A 19,041-nucleotide genomic window follows, 5' to 3' on the forward strand; every position below is an offset into this window, starting at 1 on the left:
CTCTCTCTCTCTTTCCTATTTTCCATTCCTAACCAGGCTCAATCCTCCTGGTCGCACATGCCTTCCTCTCCTCCCTCTCATTTTCTCCTACTTCTCTCTCCATTAGCTGTCCTCCCCCACTATACCTGAGGTCTGGGGGACTTGTCCCTTCCCAGTTCTGTGAGGGACTTTATATGAATCTCTTAGAATACAACTTGTATCCTAGTTCCTCTGGTGATGTGAATTAAAGGCTGGTGATCATTTGATCTAGGTCTAAAATCCATATATGAGTGAGTACATACTGTGTTCCTCTTTTTGTGACTGGGTTACCTCATTCAGGATGGTTTCTTCAAGTGCCATCCACTTGCCTGCGAATTTCAAGATACCATTATTTTTTTCTGCAGAGTAGTATTCCATTGTGTAGATGTGCCACATCTTCATTAACCATTCTTCAATTGAAGGGCATCTAGGTTGCTTCCAGGTTCTTGCTATTACAAATAGTGCTGCTATGAACATAGTTGAACAGATGTCTTTGTTGCATTGATGTGAATCCTTTGGGTATATGCCTAAGAGGGGGATTGCCGGGTCCTGTGGTAAACTAATTCCCATTTTCCTGAGGAACCGCCATACTGATCTCCAAAGTGGCTGTATGAGTTTGCACTCCCACCAGCAGTGGAGGAGTGTTCCACTTTCTCCACATCCTCTCCAACATAAGTCATCACTGGTGTTTCTAATTTTAGCCATTCTGGCAGGGGTAAGATGGTATCTCAAAGTTGTTTTGATTTGCATTTCCCTGATAGCTAAGGATGTGGAGCATTTTCTTAAGTGTCTTTCAGCCTTTTTGATTTCCTCCATTGAGAATTCTTTCTTCAGTTCTGTACCCCATTTTTTAATAGGGTTATTTGGTGTTTTGTTGACTAGTTTCTTGAGTTCTTTGTATATTTTGGAGATCAGTCCTTTGTCGGATATAGGATTAGTGAAAATCTTTTCCCAGTCAGTGGGCTGCCGTTTGGTCTTGTCAACTGTGTCCTTTGCCTTACAGAAGCTTCTAAGTTTGAAGAGGTCCCATTTATTAATTGTTTCTTTCAGTGTCTGTGCCCCTGGAGTTATGTTCAAGAAGCGGTCTCCTATACCAATTTGTTCAAGGGTACCTCCTACTTTCTCTTCTAAGAGGTTCAATGTGGCTGGATTGATGTTGAGGTCTTTGATCCATTTGGACTTGAGTTTTGTGCATGGCGACAGACATGGGTCTATCTGCAGTCTTCTACACACCCTCATCCAATTGTGCCAGCACCATTTGTTGAAGATGCTGTCTTTGCCCCATTGTATAATTTTAGCTGTTTTGTCGAAAATCAGGTGTTCATAGGTGCGTGGATTAATATCAGGATTTTCAATTCGATTCCATTGGTCTACCTGTCTATTTTTATGCCAATACCAGGCTGTTTTCAGAACTATAGCTCTGTAGTAGAGCTTAAAGTCAGGAATGGTGATGCCTCCTGATGTTCTTTTATTGTATAGGGTTGTTTTGGCTATCCTGGGTCTTTTGTTTTTCCATATAAAGTTGATTATTATCCTTTCAAGGTCGGTGAAGAATTGTGGTGGGATTTTAATGGGGATTGCATTGAATCTGTAGATTGCTTTTGGTAAGATTGCCATTTTTACTATGTTTATCCTACCTATCCAAGAGCATGGGAGGTCTTTCCATTTTCTGGTATCTTCTTTAATTTCTTTCTTTAGAGTCACAAAGTTCTTATTATATAGATCTTTTACTTGTTTAGTAAGCGTTACACCAAGATACTTTATGTTGCTTGTGGCTATTGTAAAGGGTGATGTTTCTCTGATTTCTTTCTCTGCCTCTTTGTCATCTGAAAAAAATAGGGCTACTGATTTTTTTGAGTTTATCTTGTATCCTGCTAGTTTGCTGAAGGTGTTTATCAGCTGTAGGAGTTCCCTGGTAGAGTTTATTGGGTCGCTTATGTAAACTATCATATCATCTGCAAATAGAGACAGTTTGACTTCTTCCTTTCCAATTTGGATGCCCTTGATCTCCTTTTGTTGTCTTATAGCATTAGCTAGAACTTCTAGTACGATATTGAAGAGATATGGAGAGAGAGGACAGCCTTGTCTTCTTCCTGATTTTAGAGGAATTGGCTTAAGTTTCTCTCCATTCAGTTTGATGTTGGCAGTTGGTTTGCTGTATATTGCTCTTATTATGTTTAGGTATGTTCCTGTTATCCCTGACCTCTCTAATACCTTTATCATGAAAGGGTGTTGAATTTTATCGAAGGCTTTTTCTGCATCTAGGGAGATAATCATATGGTTTTTCTTTTTCAGTTTGTTTATATGGTGGATCACGTTGATAGATTTTCGTATGTTAAACCATCCCTGCAATCCAGGTATGAAGCCTACTTGATCATGGTGGATGATCTTAAGGACTTGGTCTTGCCTCATATAGACAGACCTATAGCAACCAGAAGCCACTCTTGACCTTTCATCTCTACTAAGCCTTTGTTTCCTTCCATGTGAAACAGGAAGGGATGGAGAGAGGGAGGGAGGGAGGGAGGGAGGGAGGGAGGGAGGGAGGGAGGGAGGGAGGGAGAAAGGGAGCCATAGGATATTTAAAGAAAAAAATCAGCTGAGTGGTCCTGAAATGTCTAATAAATGTTATTTTTAGAATGGAAATCTGAGTCAAAAAACACTTGATTGTATTTACCCTGTTCACATCTAATCCCTCAGACAATTGTTCAAACAGAAATTCTAGCTAGAAACATAATTTTCTCCAAAACTCTATAAATAGAATGACAAAAGCCAAAACGTGTGTGTGTGTGTGTGTGTGTGTGTGTGTGTGTGTGTGTGTGTGTGTGTGTGTCAGTGCCCATGGAAGGTAGAGAGAAGAGGTCAGATATCTGGAACACTGGAGCAGGCAGTTGGCCCTGCCTGATGTGAGCACTGGGAATCAAATTCCTGTCTTCTGGAAGAGCAGTGAGTAGTCTGACACTAATCATTTCTCCAGCCCATACATACATACATACATACATACATACATATATATATATATATATATATATATATATATATATCGTGTACAGTTGATGTGTAAGTTTAAGTTACAGAAACTGTAGGCCTACAAGTTGCTAATAATGCTTTTCTAAGCAAATAGAGTCGATAGTGGAAGTTGATCCTAGTCCATGGTTCAAAATGTGCCAACTATCTTTTCTAACTCTCAGTATGTACATTTATGTCTCACTATGAAGATTAAAAATCTGATGTTGACAACTTGTTAAAGTGCTTGTAGTTTCTATTATGTACTCTGTTAATGATATTCTTTTTTTACTGCTAAGCTTTCCACTTCATTGTTGAGAAATGGGATTCTACTTTTGAGGACTTTAAAAAAGAATTTTTTCTTGCCTGTCATCTGTGACATGAAGGAAAATTAAACAATGTTCTGGGATTATTCTCACATAGATGTTCTATACAAAGGTTATATGTTATAATTATATATTATATTCACTGGATATTGATAAACATTTCCCTCTTAAGTTGTGGTCTGGAGACCTGCTGTATAGAAATCTCCTGGTCTGCTAAAGATAAAGATTCCTAGAGTTCATGACTGGGCCAAGTGTTCACACTAAGATGTCCCCCAAATTTTTGTGATGTAAATTAAATTATGAGAGCCACCTTCAGTAATTATAATACTGCATTAAGTTCACACTCATTTTCAAACTCTAACTCCCATATCTAATCATGTGCTTTGATCACAAAGTAACTTTCACGTGATTTTACTTCTTTCTCTGTAGGCTATGTGGCTGATGTTACAAAATGATGAGCCAGAGGACTTTGTCATAGCTACTGGGGAAGTTCATAGTGTCCGTGAATTTGTTGAGAAGTCATTCATGCACATCGGAAAAACCATTGTGTAAGTACACCTGCTGCTGCTTGCTGCTTTCTCACCAAGTGTGTGGTCCATCCTCCTCCACTCCATTCTGCTTCCTGTCTCCCTCTCTCGGGCTCTTGTAAAACAATACAGGAGGTCCTTTGTGAGGCTCATACCCAGCTCTAGTTAGCGCATCAATTCTCTGTCAGTTTTGAAACAAGTCTAATCAAGATGTGCTTTTTTAAAAAATTTTATTATATTTTTCAACTTAATTGATGATAAGGTAAATCCTGTGTTATATAATGACTTTACTAAGGTAACTGTATACTTTTATGAGACCAACATGAAGACATTACCCAATATTTTTCAGTATTTTCATATATACATACATATATGTATACATACACACACACATAAAATGGGATTTTTCTTTTTCTTTGGACATAAGATTTCTCTGTGTAACCCTGGCTGTACTGGGAACTTTCTCTGTATACAAGACTGGCCTCAGACTCAGAGATTCATCTGCCTCTGCCTCCTGAGTGCTAGGATTAAAACTGTGTGCACCACTACCCAGGTTACATTTTATATTTTAAAAATCAGAAACCACCAAAAATTTAGAGAAGAGTTTCAGATGTGACCTAATACTCTGCTACACTCTACTTGTTTGTATGTCTTACAAACAACAACTTTCTCTTCCCTAAATACAATAATCTATCTATCTATCAATCTCTGGAAGCCGAGACTGATCTGCATTGCAGCAGGTGGTGTGCAGCCTTCATACATGCTCACCCAGGGCAGCACATGCAACACTCATGCTTGTGGCATCGCACACAATTTTATTGGAATATGAAAACAATTGTGATAAATAACTACAGAGAATTCTCTTTCCTGTTTAATTATAATATACAGTTTGATGGTATTTATTACAGTCACAGTGTTATACGATCATCACCACTATCCATTTCCAAACTTTTCCAGCACAATAAGCAATAAAAACAATAACTCCCCCTTCCATTACCCTACCTGGTAATGTCTACTCTATGAATTTGCAGGTTCTAGGTAGCTCCTGGCAGTGTTTGTGCCTATCCTTTTTTGCTTATCATAATGCTTTAAAAATTCATCTGTGTGGGCGCATTTCATTTCTTTTTTTCTTTAAAGACTGATAAGTAGCTGGTTGTAGTTATAGAAGCCTATAATCCCTGAACTCAGGGAGCTGTCAGGAATATTAGGGGTGCAAAGCCAGCCTGAGCTACATACCTATCAAGATCCTTTTTCTTAAAGACAAAAAACTGAACAATACTTTGTGGCTATATGTCCATATTTTATTAATTCATTTCTCTGTTGCTTGGACACCTGAGTTCTTTTTATCTTGTAAACTATTACCAATAACGCTGACGTGAGTATTAATTCACAAATGCTTATGTTGGTCCTGCCTTCCGTTTTTTCATGTGTTCTATTTGAGTGTAGAATTGGTTTGTCATATGGTAATATGTTTAACTTTTTAAGGTGCAAATAAGCTATTTTACAATCCTCCTTTTTAAAACTGAAAAAGATTATGGTTCCTAGTTATGATGAAATAAAAGAAATTTGGCTTAACATTTTATTTATTTATTTATTGTTTGTTTGTTTGTTTTGAGACAGGGTCTCTTTACAGAGCCCTAACTGTCCTGGAACTCTCTGTAATGACAAGGCTGGCCTTGAACTCTCAGGGATTCATCTGCTTCTGCTTCCAAGAGTGCTGAAATTAAAGTGTCCCCCTACATACACACACCTGGCTATACTTAACCTTTTAACTTAACTGGTAAACTACATAAATATGTAAAACTGTTGTTTTAGGCATTGAACAAAGAAACTACAGGACTGTGGTACCTAATAGAATATCAGGGTCAAGTTCTGAATTGCCATGACCTCTTTCTTGGGGTCATAGTGAACCAAGAGTTTAGAAATGAATCCTGATGAGTGATGCTCCATTGTGTAAATGTACCACATTTTCTTTACCTATTCTTTGGTTGAGGGGCATCTAGGTTGTTTCCAGGTTTTGACTATTACAAATAAAGCTGCTATGAACATAGTTGAGCAACTGTCCTTAGGGTCTGATTGTGCATCCTTTGTGTATATACCCAAAAATGATATAGCTGGGTCTTGAGGTAAATTGATTCCCAATTTTCTGAGAAACTTACATCCTGATTTGCAAAGTGGCTGTATGATGGAGGATGTTCCCTTTACTCCACATCCTTTTCAGCAGCTCTCATCAATGTTTTTGATCTTAGCCATTCTGATAGGTATAAGAAGGTACTTCAGAGTCATTTTGATTTGCATTTCCCTGGTGAGTAAGGATGTTGAACATTTCCTTAAAAGTTTTTCATTCGTTTGAGTTTCTTCTGTTGAGAATTCTGTTTAGATCTATATCCCATTTTTTACTGAATGTGGATGACAGTTTTGTGGCTTAATCTGTTAGGGGGTTCTGGCAGTGGAACCAGGACCTATCTGGGGTGCATGGACTGGATGTTTGGAGCCCATTCCCTATGGTGGTATACTTTGTTCAGCGTTGACACAGTGGGGAGGGACTGGGCCCAGCCTCAACTTGATATGTCAGACTTTATTGATTTCCCAAGGAAGACTTTACCCCCTCTGAGGAGTGGATTCAAGCTGGGAAGAAAGGATGGAGAGTGGGAGAAGAGGAGGGAGGGGGAAGTGGGGTTAGTATGTAAAATGAAAAAAAATATTTTTAAATAAAAAAAGAAAAATAAGTAAAAGAAATGGACTGACCCCCACACACACACACACACAAACACACACACACACACACACACACACACACACACTTACACACACACATCAAACTGAGAATTGTACTAAGAATCTGAAGGACCTAGACTTTGTGATGCAAAGCTTTAGAAAGATGGACTTTATTTAAAATAAGAAATAAAAACGCTCTAGAGAGCTGCACAGAGATCCTCTTGAATCTTTGCTTAATAATACTAAGGCATAGGTGTATGACAAGTTCTACAAGCTTAGACAAAGAGCAGCTTTGAAGCAAAGAGCTGACTGTTTCTTCTGGTTCACTCAAGAATAGATGCATACATCTTCAAGAGAGCATCCTGAAGACTTCATAGTGTAGTTAAAATTGCAGAAAGCTCTGCCTCACTAACAGGAGAGGCTGCTCTAGAGTCAGAGTAACAAAGTTACTCAAATAACAGCTTCTGGCCATTATGAAGCCCAACAATCTTCAAAGGGAATGGTAAAATCTTGACACTAGACTATATATAATTCATTTAAATTCAGGTTTCAGTCCAATATTGTAGGTAAGTGAAAAAGCAAGAAAACATATTCATATAACCCACAGCCAAAATAGTAGTCAAACACCAAATAGGCTAAGGACTAATAAAGATGATGTAAACCCACAACTGTTGTAACTGTGTACATTTACTTTTAGAAAGACATAGCCACTTTGGAGAAAAAAAAATATTATTTTTTCTTTTATTATATTTTTAAAATTTCATTTTCATTCAACCAAAGTTCTTCCTCCCACCCCCTCACTTCCCCTGTAGCCTAACTCTCATCCATTCCTCCCAACAGATAAGGGGTTTGTCTCATGGGGAGAACGTCTGGCATATGTAGTTGGGGCAGGACCAAACCTCTCCCCACTGCATTAAAGCTGAGTATGGATCCCTCATAGGGAATGGGCTGCTCCAACAAGATAGCTCATGCACCAGGAATAGACCCTGAACCTACTGCCAGGGGCCGCTCAGCTAGCCCAAGCTTCATAATTGTCTCCCACATGCAGAGGGCCTATTTCGGTCCCATGGAAACTCCACAGCTGTTGGTCCAAAGTTCATGAGTTTCCACAAGCTTGGTTCAGCTGTTTTTGTATATTTCCCCTTCATGATCTTGATCTCCCTTACTCATGTATTCCCTCCTCCCTCTCTTTGCCTGGAATCCCAAAGTTTGGCCTGGTGCTTTGTTGTGGATCTCTGCATCTGGTTCCATCCATTACTAGATAAAGTCTAGCTTCTCTGGAGCTATGTGTTATAGTCTGGTTATCCTTTGCTTTACATCTAATATCCACTTAGGAGTGAGTGCGTACCCTGTTTGTCTTTCTGAGTCTAATTCCATCCATTTGCCTGCAATTTTCATGATGTCATGGTTTTTAGAACTGAGTAGTACTCCATTGTGTAAATGTACCACATTTTCTTTATCCTTTCTTCAGTTGAGGGGCATCTAGGTTGTTGCAGGTTCCGGCTATTACAAATAATGCTGCTATGAACATAGTTGAGCAAGTGTCCTTGTGATATGAATGTGCATCCTTTGGGTATATGCCCATTAAGTGGTATAGCTGGTTCTTGATGTAGATTGATTCCAAATTTTCTGAGAAACTGCCATACTGATTTCCAAAATGGCTGTACAAGTTTGCACTCCCACCAACTATGGAGGAGTGTTCCCCTGACTCCATCTTCTCTCCAACATAAGCTATCCTCAGTATTTTTATCTTAACTGTTCTGGTAGCTATAAGTTTGTATCTCACAGTCATTTTTGATTTACATTTTGCTGATGATTAAGGATGTTGAACAAGTCCTTCAATGTCTTTTGACTATTTGAGTTTCTTCTGTTGAGAATTCTCTGCTTAGCTCTGTATCCCATTTTTTTAAATTGTATTATTTGGTATTTTGAAGTCTAGTTTCTTGAGTTCTTTATCTATTTTTGGATATCAGCCGTCTTTCAGATGTGGGGTTGGTGAAGATCTTTCCCCATTCTAAAGGCTGTCCTTCAGAGTCCTAGGGTTAAAAAAGTGTGCCATTACAGTTTGTTTTATTCTGTGCTAGGGATCCAGCCTTCATGTTATTTAGCACAGTCACAAGATGCAGGGTCTATCCATAAAAGTCAATTATATTTAAGTATAAAAACAATTACAACTGAAATAAAAATGCCACTCTTGGGAGATTAGAAAACATGACACTTCAGAGGTGACCTTAACAACACATGAAATATTTGTGTATTCAAATTTTTAGAAGAGTTTGGCAAAACCCTAAGTAATAAGAAATACATCTTGAAAAACTCAATGTTGATATTTGCTTTCTTTGAATCAATGGATAGATTCAGTGTAATCCAGTCAGAGCGGCATGATGTTTTTAAGACAGAAATTGCAAGATGAGTGTGTCCCAGCAGATCACATCTATATTCCTGCCACAGGGAAGCTGAAGCAAGCAGATTGCAAATGTGAAGCCAGCCTGAGCTATATTACAAGCAAAAACTTCAGATGAAAGAGGAGGAAGTGGGAGGCAATTATAAATTTCACATGGAAATGCAGAGGATCCATTGTTGTTTTAGAAAAGGCCAAAACTATAGAACACTCACTGCTATATTTTAAAGTTATTTCTAATGACACATTATCGCTCCCAATATCTAATCAACCAATATGTAGATAATCAAATGTAACACTACTCAGTGAAGAAAAGGTATAAATTAATGATATATGTAATAATATCAATGAGTCATTAAAATCTTAATTATGCCTAAATGAAAGAATAAGACATAAGGAAGCAAATACTATAAGATTTAAGCAATACCATATGATTTACATGATATCCTAAGAAAGATGATGTAGTATGCCTGAAATCCAAGCAGTGTTTGCCCAAGCATGACTACTATGTAAACGGCCATCTCCACACCAAATTACAGCCTAGAAACACATATCTAAATATGGGGCGAGTGACTGGGAATCTTCTGGCTGATAGGAATCTTGATTGTGGTGGTGGTTACAGGAGTACATGAATTTTTCAGAACTCATCAAATTATATATCTATTACAGATTTTTTTACCTGTAAATTATACCTCAACTTAATTGATTTTATATAAATAGAAAATAAGAAACTTCTGAGACATCATTGTAGAAAAGTGTAAGTTAGTTAATTTATTTTGTAACTATTGAAAATAGTGCTATGAGAACCCAAATATGATTTTTAAAAATGGCTATGGTGACATTAAATGAAAAAAATAAGTCAGGAATCAGGTTTTGATATAATCTGCATACGCTGCAGATGCCCATGTAACACATCACAGGAAAGTGTGGGATTTGCAGGTTACAGGGTCCCGTAGGGGGCTGTTGGTGTAGCCTGCATGGGAAGCTGATCACTCACCTCTTAGTCCTCTCTGTCGAGCTTTGAGGATGGTTTCTATGTGGTGGCACTCTGGTGGCTTTTAGCTTTCTGCCCTATACTTTTCTTTATTGAATTTTTTTTCTTAGATTTATTTAATTTTTTGTGTGTAAGGAAGTATCCCTTTAGGATGAGCCTGCTTAGTAGCAGCCTCATTGACAGGGTGCATCTCATGCCTGTGCAGGGTTTTCTGTCTTATCAATGGAGTCGAGCATCTAGAAACAAATTCCCCCAACATATGTTCTTCAAGCAGGAGAAAAATCCCACATTTGACTTCACAGGAAGAGTCACATTGATCACAGCTATCCTAAGAATACTATTGAAAATTACCATCTCATTGTCTAGTGAGATAACAACATATAAAGGAACAATATGTGGCCAAGCCCGATGACCCGATTTCAGTTCCTGAAGACTCATGTGATAGAAGAAAAAATAAACTCCTGAAAATTGTCATCTGACTTCTACATGGGTGCTCCCCACATACATACATACATACATACATAATAAAGTTTCAGTCATATTATACATGTGTTTATAAAAACTAAATGAACTTTTAATTTATACTATAGCCTTATCCCAGTATATATATATTACTCTATATGTGTGTAAATATTCTAGAATTCCTCTAAAGAAGTGCCCCAAATTCTAGTGTTGGGTGTTTCAGATAAAGTGATATTCAACCTATAGTTTTCCAACATATATAGACTTATATCTCAAGCTCACACATTAAAGCTATTTATCTACAACTTATTTTTTACTGTATCTTTTTCCAGTCCCTGTCCTCTGGACCCTCCTGCACCCCATGCATCAGCATACCAATCTCAAGGAAGCCATAGGCAATGCCACCTGTTTACTGTAAGCCATAGCTGTGAGCCTTTAAAGGGGCAGCTAGGCTTTCTTGGGAATAGTGTCCATAGTTAAAAAGAAAAAAAAATCTAGGAAAAACTAGCTAAAGAAGGCACACTAGGGTCTAAACAAACCTTGGATGGCTGTTTTGAATGATTTGAGAAACATGCTTTTATAGGACTTCTAGAATGCAGTTGTCCCCTTATCTGTAGTGTCAGTATCTGAGTTTCACTAAGTGACAGTCAACTACAATCTGAAGTAGCAAGTGAAAATTTTCAGATTGACAGTTCAGAAGTATAAGCAGCATGAAACAATCTCACTCAATATATATCCTGACAAGACACAGATCATCTCTTTGTCCACTGTATCTGCACTTTCTGTGCTCCTCACCGAAAAGTCATATAGTAGCTACAACTATATGATTGTCAGATTAATTGCCATGATCAAGTAACGCCTCTTTCACTTAATAATAGCTCTAACATGCAAGAGTGGTAATGCTAGCAATTGTATTGTAGAATATCATTACATATGTTCTGTTTTATTCAATAGTTGCAAATCTCTTATTGCACCTAACAAACTTTATCATAAGTGTGTATGTGTGGAACACAACAGTATTCTGTGTTCAGTGCAGTCCATGGCAATTTTAGGGTGTGTCACCAAAAGTTAGGGAGACTGCTACACATACTTCTCTCTCCTAAGAATACTTCATTTATCTCATGGCCTGATCAGTTGCATTTGAAAGCTCATCCCTATCTGTACACATGTGATGTAATACCATGGTTGTAAACCAGGCATTGTGCCACTTTCCTGGGCTGGAATCCCAGATTAATGACTTTCTAGGGCAGCTATTTTTCCTCCCTGTCTTTGTTTTCCCAACTGTAACACAGAGCTACTAAGAGTTTACCACAGAGATGAGGTAAGAAGGGAACGAGCTAATAGCATCTGTCAGTGCCTGACCAAGCTTAAGCGCTGCATAAGCATCTGCTGTTAATGACTAAAAAGGACAATTATGGTCTTGTGATCATCTGTAGACCGGTCCCCATAGCCAAAGCATGGGGCTGGATCCCAGGCTTTGTCCTGTGGTAAAGGGAGGAAGTCTGTGATGGACCACTCCCTCTGTGGAGAGTAGGGTGCTGTTACTAAAGAAAGACTTCAAGTTGTGGGGTAGACAAAGGCTGCATGTGCGCACAGGTTAGTTCCAGAACTAGAGTACTGTTTGAATGAGGAACAAAGCTAGGTAAGAAGTTCAGTGCCCTTCCCATCAAGAGTGGAAGAGGCAGAATCTGACTGCACAGTTTCTGGTTCAAGAGTCATCTCTAGGAGCTTGCACTAGAGGTAAGCACTGGTAGCTATCCGCACTTTTCTAGCATGTAAGGCCCTGAGTTAGAAACTTAGCACTGCAAACACACACACACATGCACATGCACTGACACACATATACACATGCACATATACATGCATATGCATGCTCACACACATATCACACGCATGCACATACATACATGTACATATATACACCATATATTCATACACACGTGTGCACATACCTGCATGCACATACATAATACACCACATACTCACTCACAGACATACATACAGTCACACACATGCACATACACAGCTACCACAGATGCACCCTGATTTACTTGCACTTTTCATCCTTCTTGGCCATATCCTTTTATAATCTTACAGAGTTCTTCTGAGCTTTTCAAAGACTTGGCAATGGTACTGACAGGGCATCAGAACTGTGCTTATACACCTGTGGGCCCAGCTGAATACAAGAGAACAAAGAAACTATACTTGCTTTGGAGGCTTTCAAGAGCTTGAACTTTGATGAAAGTCAGTAAGACCTAAAGGTTTTGTGAAGAGAAGTTTTCCCTGAGTAGTTCAATCTTAAGTGCTTTTACTAGAAACAAATCCCCTAAACCCCAACCCCTTTCCCAAGTTGCTCAGCTCCTCCCTGCTACCTTGGGTGTGCGGTCAGAAGATGACCAGCATCTGTCTCATAGCCTCAGTACTCACAGCAGCTGCCATGGCAGTCATTCTATAAATATTTAATTGAGCACAATGGATGTTTCCCAAAGCCAGCCTGGGCGAGAGTCCTTCCAGCATTGCCCATCATTACTCTAATTTCTCTAGGTGCGTGGTTAGCATGATTCACTCTGGCATGGTGGTAAAATTATAGGAAGCCACCATGCTACCTCCCTAGGGACTATACAAACTACTCTACTCAAAAGGGAAGATAAGAAATAGAATTCAGTTCAAGGCATGGAGAAGAAAGAATAGGATTGGCTCAGAAGACAGAATCAGCAGGATTTGATGAGGCACGGGATAATAACCAAAGGTTCTAGGTTCATCAGTGCTACCATTAACAGAAAAGCCTTTGTCCTCATGGTGTTTGCCTTGGAGTTTTAACTCAAGATGTGGTCACTGGTGTTTCTAAGCCTTAGGTGATGGACACACTACTTAGGCAGCCCTATTTCCAGTCCCTATACAGTTGCTTCGGTTCATTAGGTAGAAGATCAGTTCAGGCTGAATCTAGTAGGTCCTGAAGTAACTGACTCCCTGACTCCCAGCTCATACCTACCATATGTAGACATTCAGCGCTTATGTCCTTGCCTTCCTCTTTTTCTCTCAAGGCCACACTCCTCAAAAAGAATCAGAAAATATTTTTTTGTCCTAGAGTATAAAAATAGACTCTAATTAGTTGGCAGTTAATAGAAACGCATAATTTATAAACATGAATAAATTGGTGTGGCCTCATGCAAAAAATTATCTAACATCAATCCCAAAGTTAGGGCAGCGTGATCAAGATGAGAGGGATGCATGCAGGATAGACTGAATCCGGCTTTTGCCCAAAAGGGAGATGTGGGTGGCAGTTGAGATGAAGGAAAGTAGCCCGGGTGGGTGGGTCATATGAGAATGTACAACAGCATATGTCAGTGAACTATGTGTTTACCAGGCAAGCCAGTAAGCTGGGTGGACCAGCTTGACCACATGGGCATACAAAGAGCTACATGCTCCTACATTCTCCTCTCTTTCCCCAGCTACTACCCACACATCTCTCAGCTCTTAGCTCAGACATCTTACATTGCCAACACCCTCACCTCAGCCAGCTCTGCCAGGGGCCTCTTCTGGGCTTCGACAGTGTCATGTCTGTCTCCTACCATCATTCACTCACGAGATGGTGTGACAGTAAGTTCTAAAGTCCTAAGGTATCAGAAATGTACTTGGCTTAGCAGAGTGAACAGGCACAGATTTATAGAGGTGGTAGGAAGACAGATAGATTTATAGGGTTGTATGTATAGATGTCACTAAGGCCAGGACTATGGCTAAGAGCATTCCTCCTCCCAGTCCTATAGTAAGACTGACACTTTTCTTTTTATTGTAAAGCATGGTAGCTCTCCCTATACCCTTTGGGATAGATAGTAACACCCAAACAGAATAAAAGAAAATAAGTAAAAGTAAAGCAAAGGGCCAAAGCATGTTCAGCAGTCCTGTAAATCCTGTAAATCTGAGTGCAGAAGCACTCAGAATTCTCGCTACCAGTCTCAGCTGAGGAGACTCATCTCTGCTCTTCTGTTCTTTTCATCTCTTTCCTTTCTTTCCATAGGCATTCACCTTTTTGAATATGCCAGTACGATGTATTTCCTGGAGATAAAGCATAAGAAAAGATGACTTAAAAGTAGAGTTTGCCTCTGTAACAGTATCTCAGTGATAGGGATGGAACATGAGGAAAAGATGGATCACCTTTACTAAAAGTGTTGAGTATCACCTGCTCACACACACACACACACACACACAAAAAAAAAAAAAAAAAAACATGTGGTGCTCATATCATAGAGCACCAGCCCCAATCATCTCATGCCAGCCATAGGAAGAAAGGCACGTGAGTCCAAGTTGATACCCTGACTCCAAGGCCGGGCCTTGCTGTCTTGGTTACAGTACCCCTTACTCCCCTGGCTCCCATAAATCACTGGAACTTCTTTCTGCCATTTAGCAACTTCAGATTACACTATCAGCCTGACAGCTGGCAGGATTTAAGTTAACTTTCTTAAGGACCTGAAACAAAGAGTGCAAGATAACTGTTAACTATTAGGAAGCACCTTGTACATTCAGGTTGTTTCAAATTTTACAATTTGTCATTGTTATTCACTAACCACAGCATAAACAGCTGGACTCGGTGATGCCAGAAACCCTTATGAAAAATTATGGCCATTAATGTCGTGAGGTGGGAGAATTCTGAGGAGGGATGAGGAAGGCTATTGTCTATTTTAGCAGCAATGGGAAAGAATGTATGTGGCTGATACACTAGTCTGTGCATTGCGCCAAGTAGAAAAGTACTGTCTTCTAACATTGGGAGCACAAAGGACCATGGCTAGATCTGTTTCCTTTTTTATTTATTTATTTTTTCTTATTTTTTTTTCTTATTTTACATAGTGATCTCAGTTCCTTCTCCCTCCCATCCTCCTGAACTCCCCCTCCCATCCCATTCCCCACCCATCCACAGGGAGGGTGAGGCCTTCCAGGAGGGATCAACAAAATCTGTCAAGTCATTTGGAGTAGGGTCTAGGCCCTCCCTCCTGTCTCTAGATTAAGGGAGTATCCCTCCATGGGGAATGTGCTCCCAAAGTCCTTTTGTGCATCAGGGATCCACTGTCAGAGGTCCCTTCAACTGCCCAGGCCTTCTAATTGAGATCCATGTTCAGGGGGTCTGGGTTTCCCAGCTATCAGTCTGGGGTCCATGAGCTCCCCCTTGTTCAGGTCAGCTGTCACTGTGGGTTTCTGTAGTCTGGTCTTGACCACTTTGCTTATCACTCCTCCCTCTCTGCAACTGGATTCCAGGAGTTCGGTTCAGTGTTTAGCTGTGGGTGTCTGCTTCTGTTCCCAACAGCTACTAGATGAGGGTTCTAGGATGACATAAAAGTTAGTAATCAATCTCATTATCATGGAAGGGTATTTAAGGTAGCCTCTCTACTACTGTTCAGATTGTTAGTTGGGGTCATCCTTGTAGGTCTCTGGACATTTCCCTAGAGTCAGTTTTCTCTTCAAACCCATATAGAAGTGTTTTTTTTTTTTTTTTAAGCATATGCTCTCCATTTCTCTTTAGTCTTCTTTTCTGACCATTGGGAATCAAGCTCTCCCTCTCCTCTCCTCCCCCCCCCCCCAGTACATTGGGTATGCACTCCTCTAACCTATGCTGCCCTTCCCCTGTACCTGGATAACAGGTAACCCACAGTTCCTCTTCCACTAATTTCAGACTCTCGACATACTGTGCCAACAGCTTTTCTACGAGCCCCACATTCTCTTTCAGATTTGACCATTGCCATTTGATACCGCTGACTACCCACGATCAAGTGCCTCTCTCGACTAAATTTCTGAGGCCACTTTCTACCTGTCTCCTACAGGCAGCTCCTTCCCAGTATTCTCAAAAATTCAGTTCCCACCCGAAAGACATTTCTTAGATACTATAGCTGCCAGCATGTTTCTACGTCCAAAAGTATTAGCCTTCCCTGTGTCAGAGGCAAAGTGACAGGAGACCTAGGGGGAAGTCAAATTGGTAAGGAAGGCATGGGAGAGAAACCCTTTGCCTGGAGCAAAGTTCTGACTAGGCCAGGATGAAGCTCATCATAAATCATCCTATGATGTCTTTATCTGACATACAAAAAGGTTGCCAGGAAGAGCTGTCCTGTCTTGGCCCAAGACTTGTCAAGCTCATTATTTGTTTATGGTTTTCTTACTTCATTTCTTACTTCAACTTACAAGTTTTTAGTTGTTTTTTTGTTTGTTTTATTTTTTGTTTTAATCACATAACTTAATCTCCATTCTTTCTATAAGAATTGTCACAATCCACATCATTGTCTCTCCCTCTGTCTCCATTTTCCTAGCCAGCCCCATGTGTTATGTTATAGGGGAACTCTTTCAGCGCTTTCTGTGGTAAATTGTCTTGATTTATTATAAGGTAACTATTCGCTTCATTCTATGCTTCTTTGCATAAATCCTATTGTGCCTTTTTACTCTTTCAGCTGGTTATCATGGCATTTATGTCTGCGCTTTTAAATGACTTGTGATTCTGGCTCTTGGTATTTCCCCTTTAGGCATTATCTGTTGGCTGTTCTTGTCCAGCATGGTATCATTGTTCTCTTTTCCTTAACATGCCCCAAACCTCCATTTTTGTAGTACTCTATTTTTATATTTTAATTTTTGTGAGCTCAATATTCTGTGTTTTCATGATTGAAACTTCCAGAAAACATTGACTACTTTTAGTTTTATGAACAATTATCATTTGTTTACTACACTCCTCTTGGATGTATTTTGTCTTTCTGGTTCATTTTCTATGTGTTTATCACCAACTTCACCCTAAACATTGTCCTAGTTTTCCTATCAGGATCACCCATCAGGATTTCAGATCACCCATGTTAGCCTATTGGTCATGTTTTCCTCTAGCAGAAACCTTCTGGTCTGACTCACTCTGAACTGCCAGAAGTATTGGCATCCATAGACTTCCTTCACACCCATCCAAAGGACTCACAGCTTCTCTCTTAAGTTGTAACCCCTATTTTCCGACAACCATTTCAAAACTCTGGTGTAAAAAAAAAAAAAAAAAAAAAAAAAAAAACATCCTTTAGTCTGTCCTCAGAATCAGCAATGGACCCATTCTTGTTTCCAGGGTAGAAATAGTTTTCTTTCAGAACTTTGAAAGTACTCCTCTATCTATCGCCTTTGCATTTGTGATGTTAAGCTGAGTCTCAAGGAGCCATCTGACTCCCAACCTTGTCTCTTCATTTGGAAAGGTGGCTGTAGTCTTTCCTTGTTCTCAGTACTCCGAAATTCCATGTGAGGTGTGTTTACTCACATGGACATGAGCCACGCTTTGTCTACAAATGCATGTGCTCTGGCTAACTTTCTTGACTTATCTTAAGATAATTAACTTAGCTCTATTTTTCTGTATTTTCTTCCTAGATATCCTATTATACCAAGCTCCTGAGCAGTCTTCAAATTCTCCTAACTTCCTTCTTCCTTAAGATAATTTGCCATGCTCCATTTCTTATGTACTGTCTTTCTGGCACTCTATTATACTGGCTCCTGTGTGGCCTCATATTTTCTTATCCCTTCTGTCTTTTCATGGCTATATCTTTTTGCACTATTTTCTAGGAAATCTCTTCAATTTTTGTCTTCAACATCTTCTCAATTTTGAGTTCCTTGTTTTCTTATTTGTGTTCTAAAAGCTCTTCTGTTTCAAAATTATCCTTTTTTAAAAAACCATTTGCTTATTTTTATCTTATGTATACATTATGTTGGATATCCTGAAGCTGGAGTTACAGACAATGGTGAGTTGCCATGTGGGTGCTGGGAATGCAACTGGGGTCCTGGGAAGAGCAGCAGTGCTCTTAACCACTGAGTCATCTCTCCAGCCCCCAAGCTGTCCTTTTTAAATGTACTAGTTTATATTACATCTTTGTCATCTTTACTATTATCTCTGAGACAATGGATAGTGGTATATATGGAAGTTTGCTCCTGTTTTGTTTTTAATTCTCTTCTAGTTGTTCTATTTCCTCAAAGGTCTTTTTTTATTTGTTTTGTTGTTCAGCCTCTCTCCTGTGGCTTTTCTCACTTATCAGGTCTAATAATCCTTGGTTTTGGGGTTATGTTTGAAAATGGAGCTCTAAGACTCTAATTGGGAGCTTTGAAAACATAGTTAGAACTTACCTGTATTTATCTGTGTCACTATGAGGTGACCTGACAGGGCCATTTAGGTATAAAGTCTCTGATGCCCAGGGGACACCTCCCAGTCTACCTTTTGGAAGGAAGTAACCCTGACTGCCACCTGCTGGAACATGGACAGGAGTCTCAGCATTCACTAAATGTCCTCAGTTTTCAGTGTTGGAACCTACCCTTACTTGGACCTCTGGCCAATGACCTTCTTTACCAGTTTGGGTGAGGCAGTTGCCCACTGAGGAAAAAGGGGGAGATGAGGAACAAGTTGCACTCCCTGAGCATGCTAACATTTCTGCAAATGCAAACGGGGTTCATTCTCAACTCTCCCACTGTGGCTTCCACTGAATCTTCTAGCACTCATCCATTTGTCTTCTAGTTTTCAAAACCGGATTCTTGTAGTCTCTTCCCTGATCTTTCAGCACTCATGAATTTACTTATTTTGAAAGGAACCTGCAGGATGAAAAAACC

At 39.6% G+C, this 19,041-nt stretch overlaps 1 protein-coding gene across 1 annotated transcript in view; it reads left to right on the forward strand.

Moving 5' to 3' along the window:
* The window catches only part of Gmds (GDP-mannose 4,6-dehydratase), a 518,409-nt gene that overhangs the window by 402,977 nt on the left and 96,391 nt on the right, over window positions 1-19,041 (forward strand). Inside the window, exon 8 of the mRNA XM_051194481.1 lies at window positions 3,777-3,895. Within this exon, the coding sequence (XP_051050438.1) occupies window positions 3,777-3,895 (119 nt within the window). The remainder of the gene's footprint in view (window positions 1-3,776; window positions 3,896-19,041) is intronic.

Source organism: Phodopus roborovskii, unplaced genomic scaffold (genome assembly GCF_943737965.1).
Source record: "Phodopus roborovskii unplaced genomic scaffold, PHOROB, whole genome shotgun sequence".
NCBI lineage: Eukaryota > Metazoa > Chordata > Mammalia > Rodentia > Cricetidae > Phodopus > Phodopus roborovskii.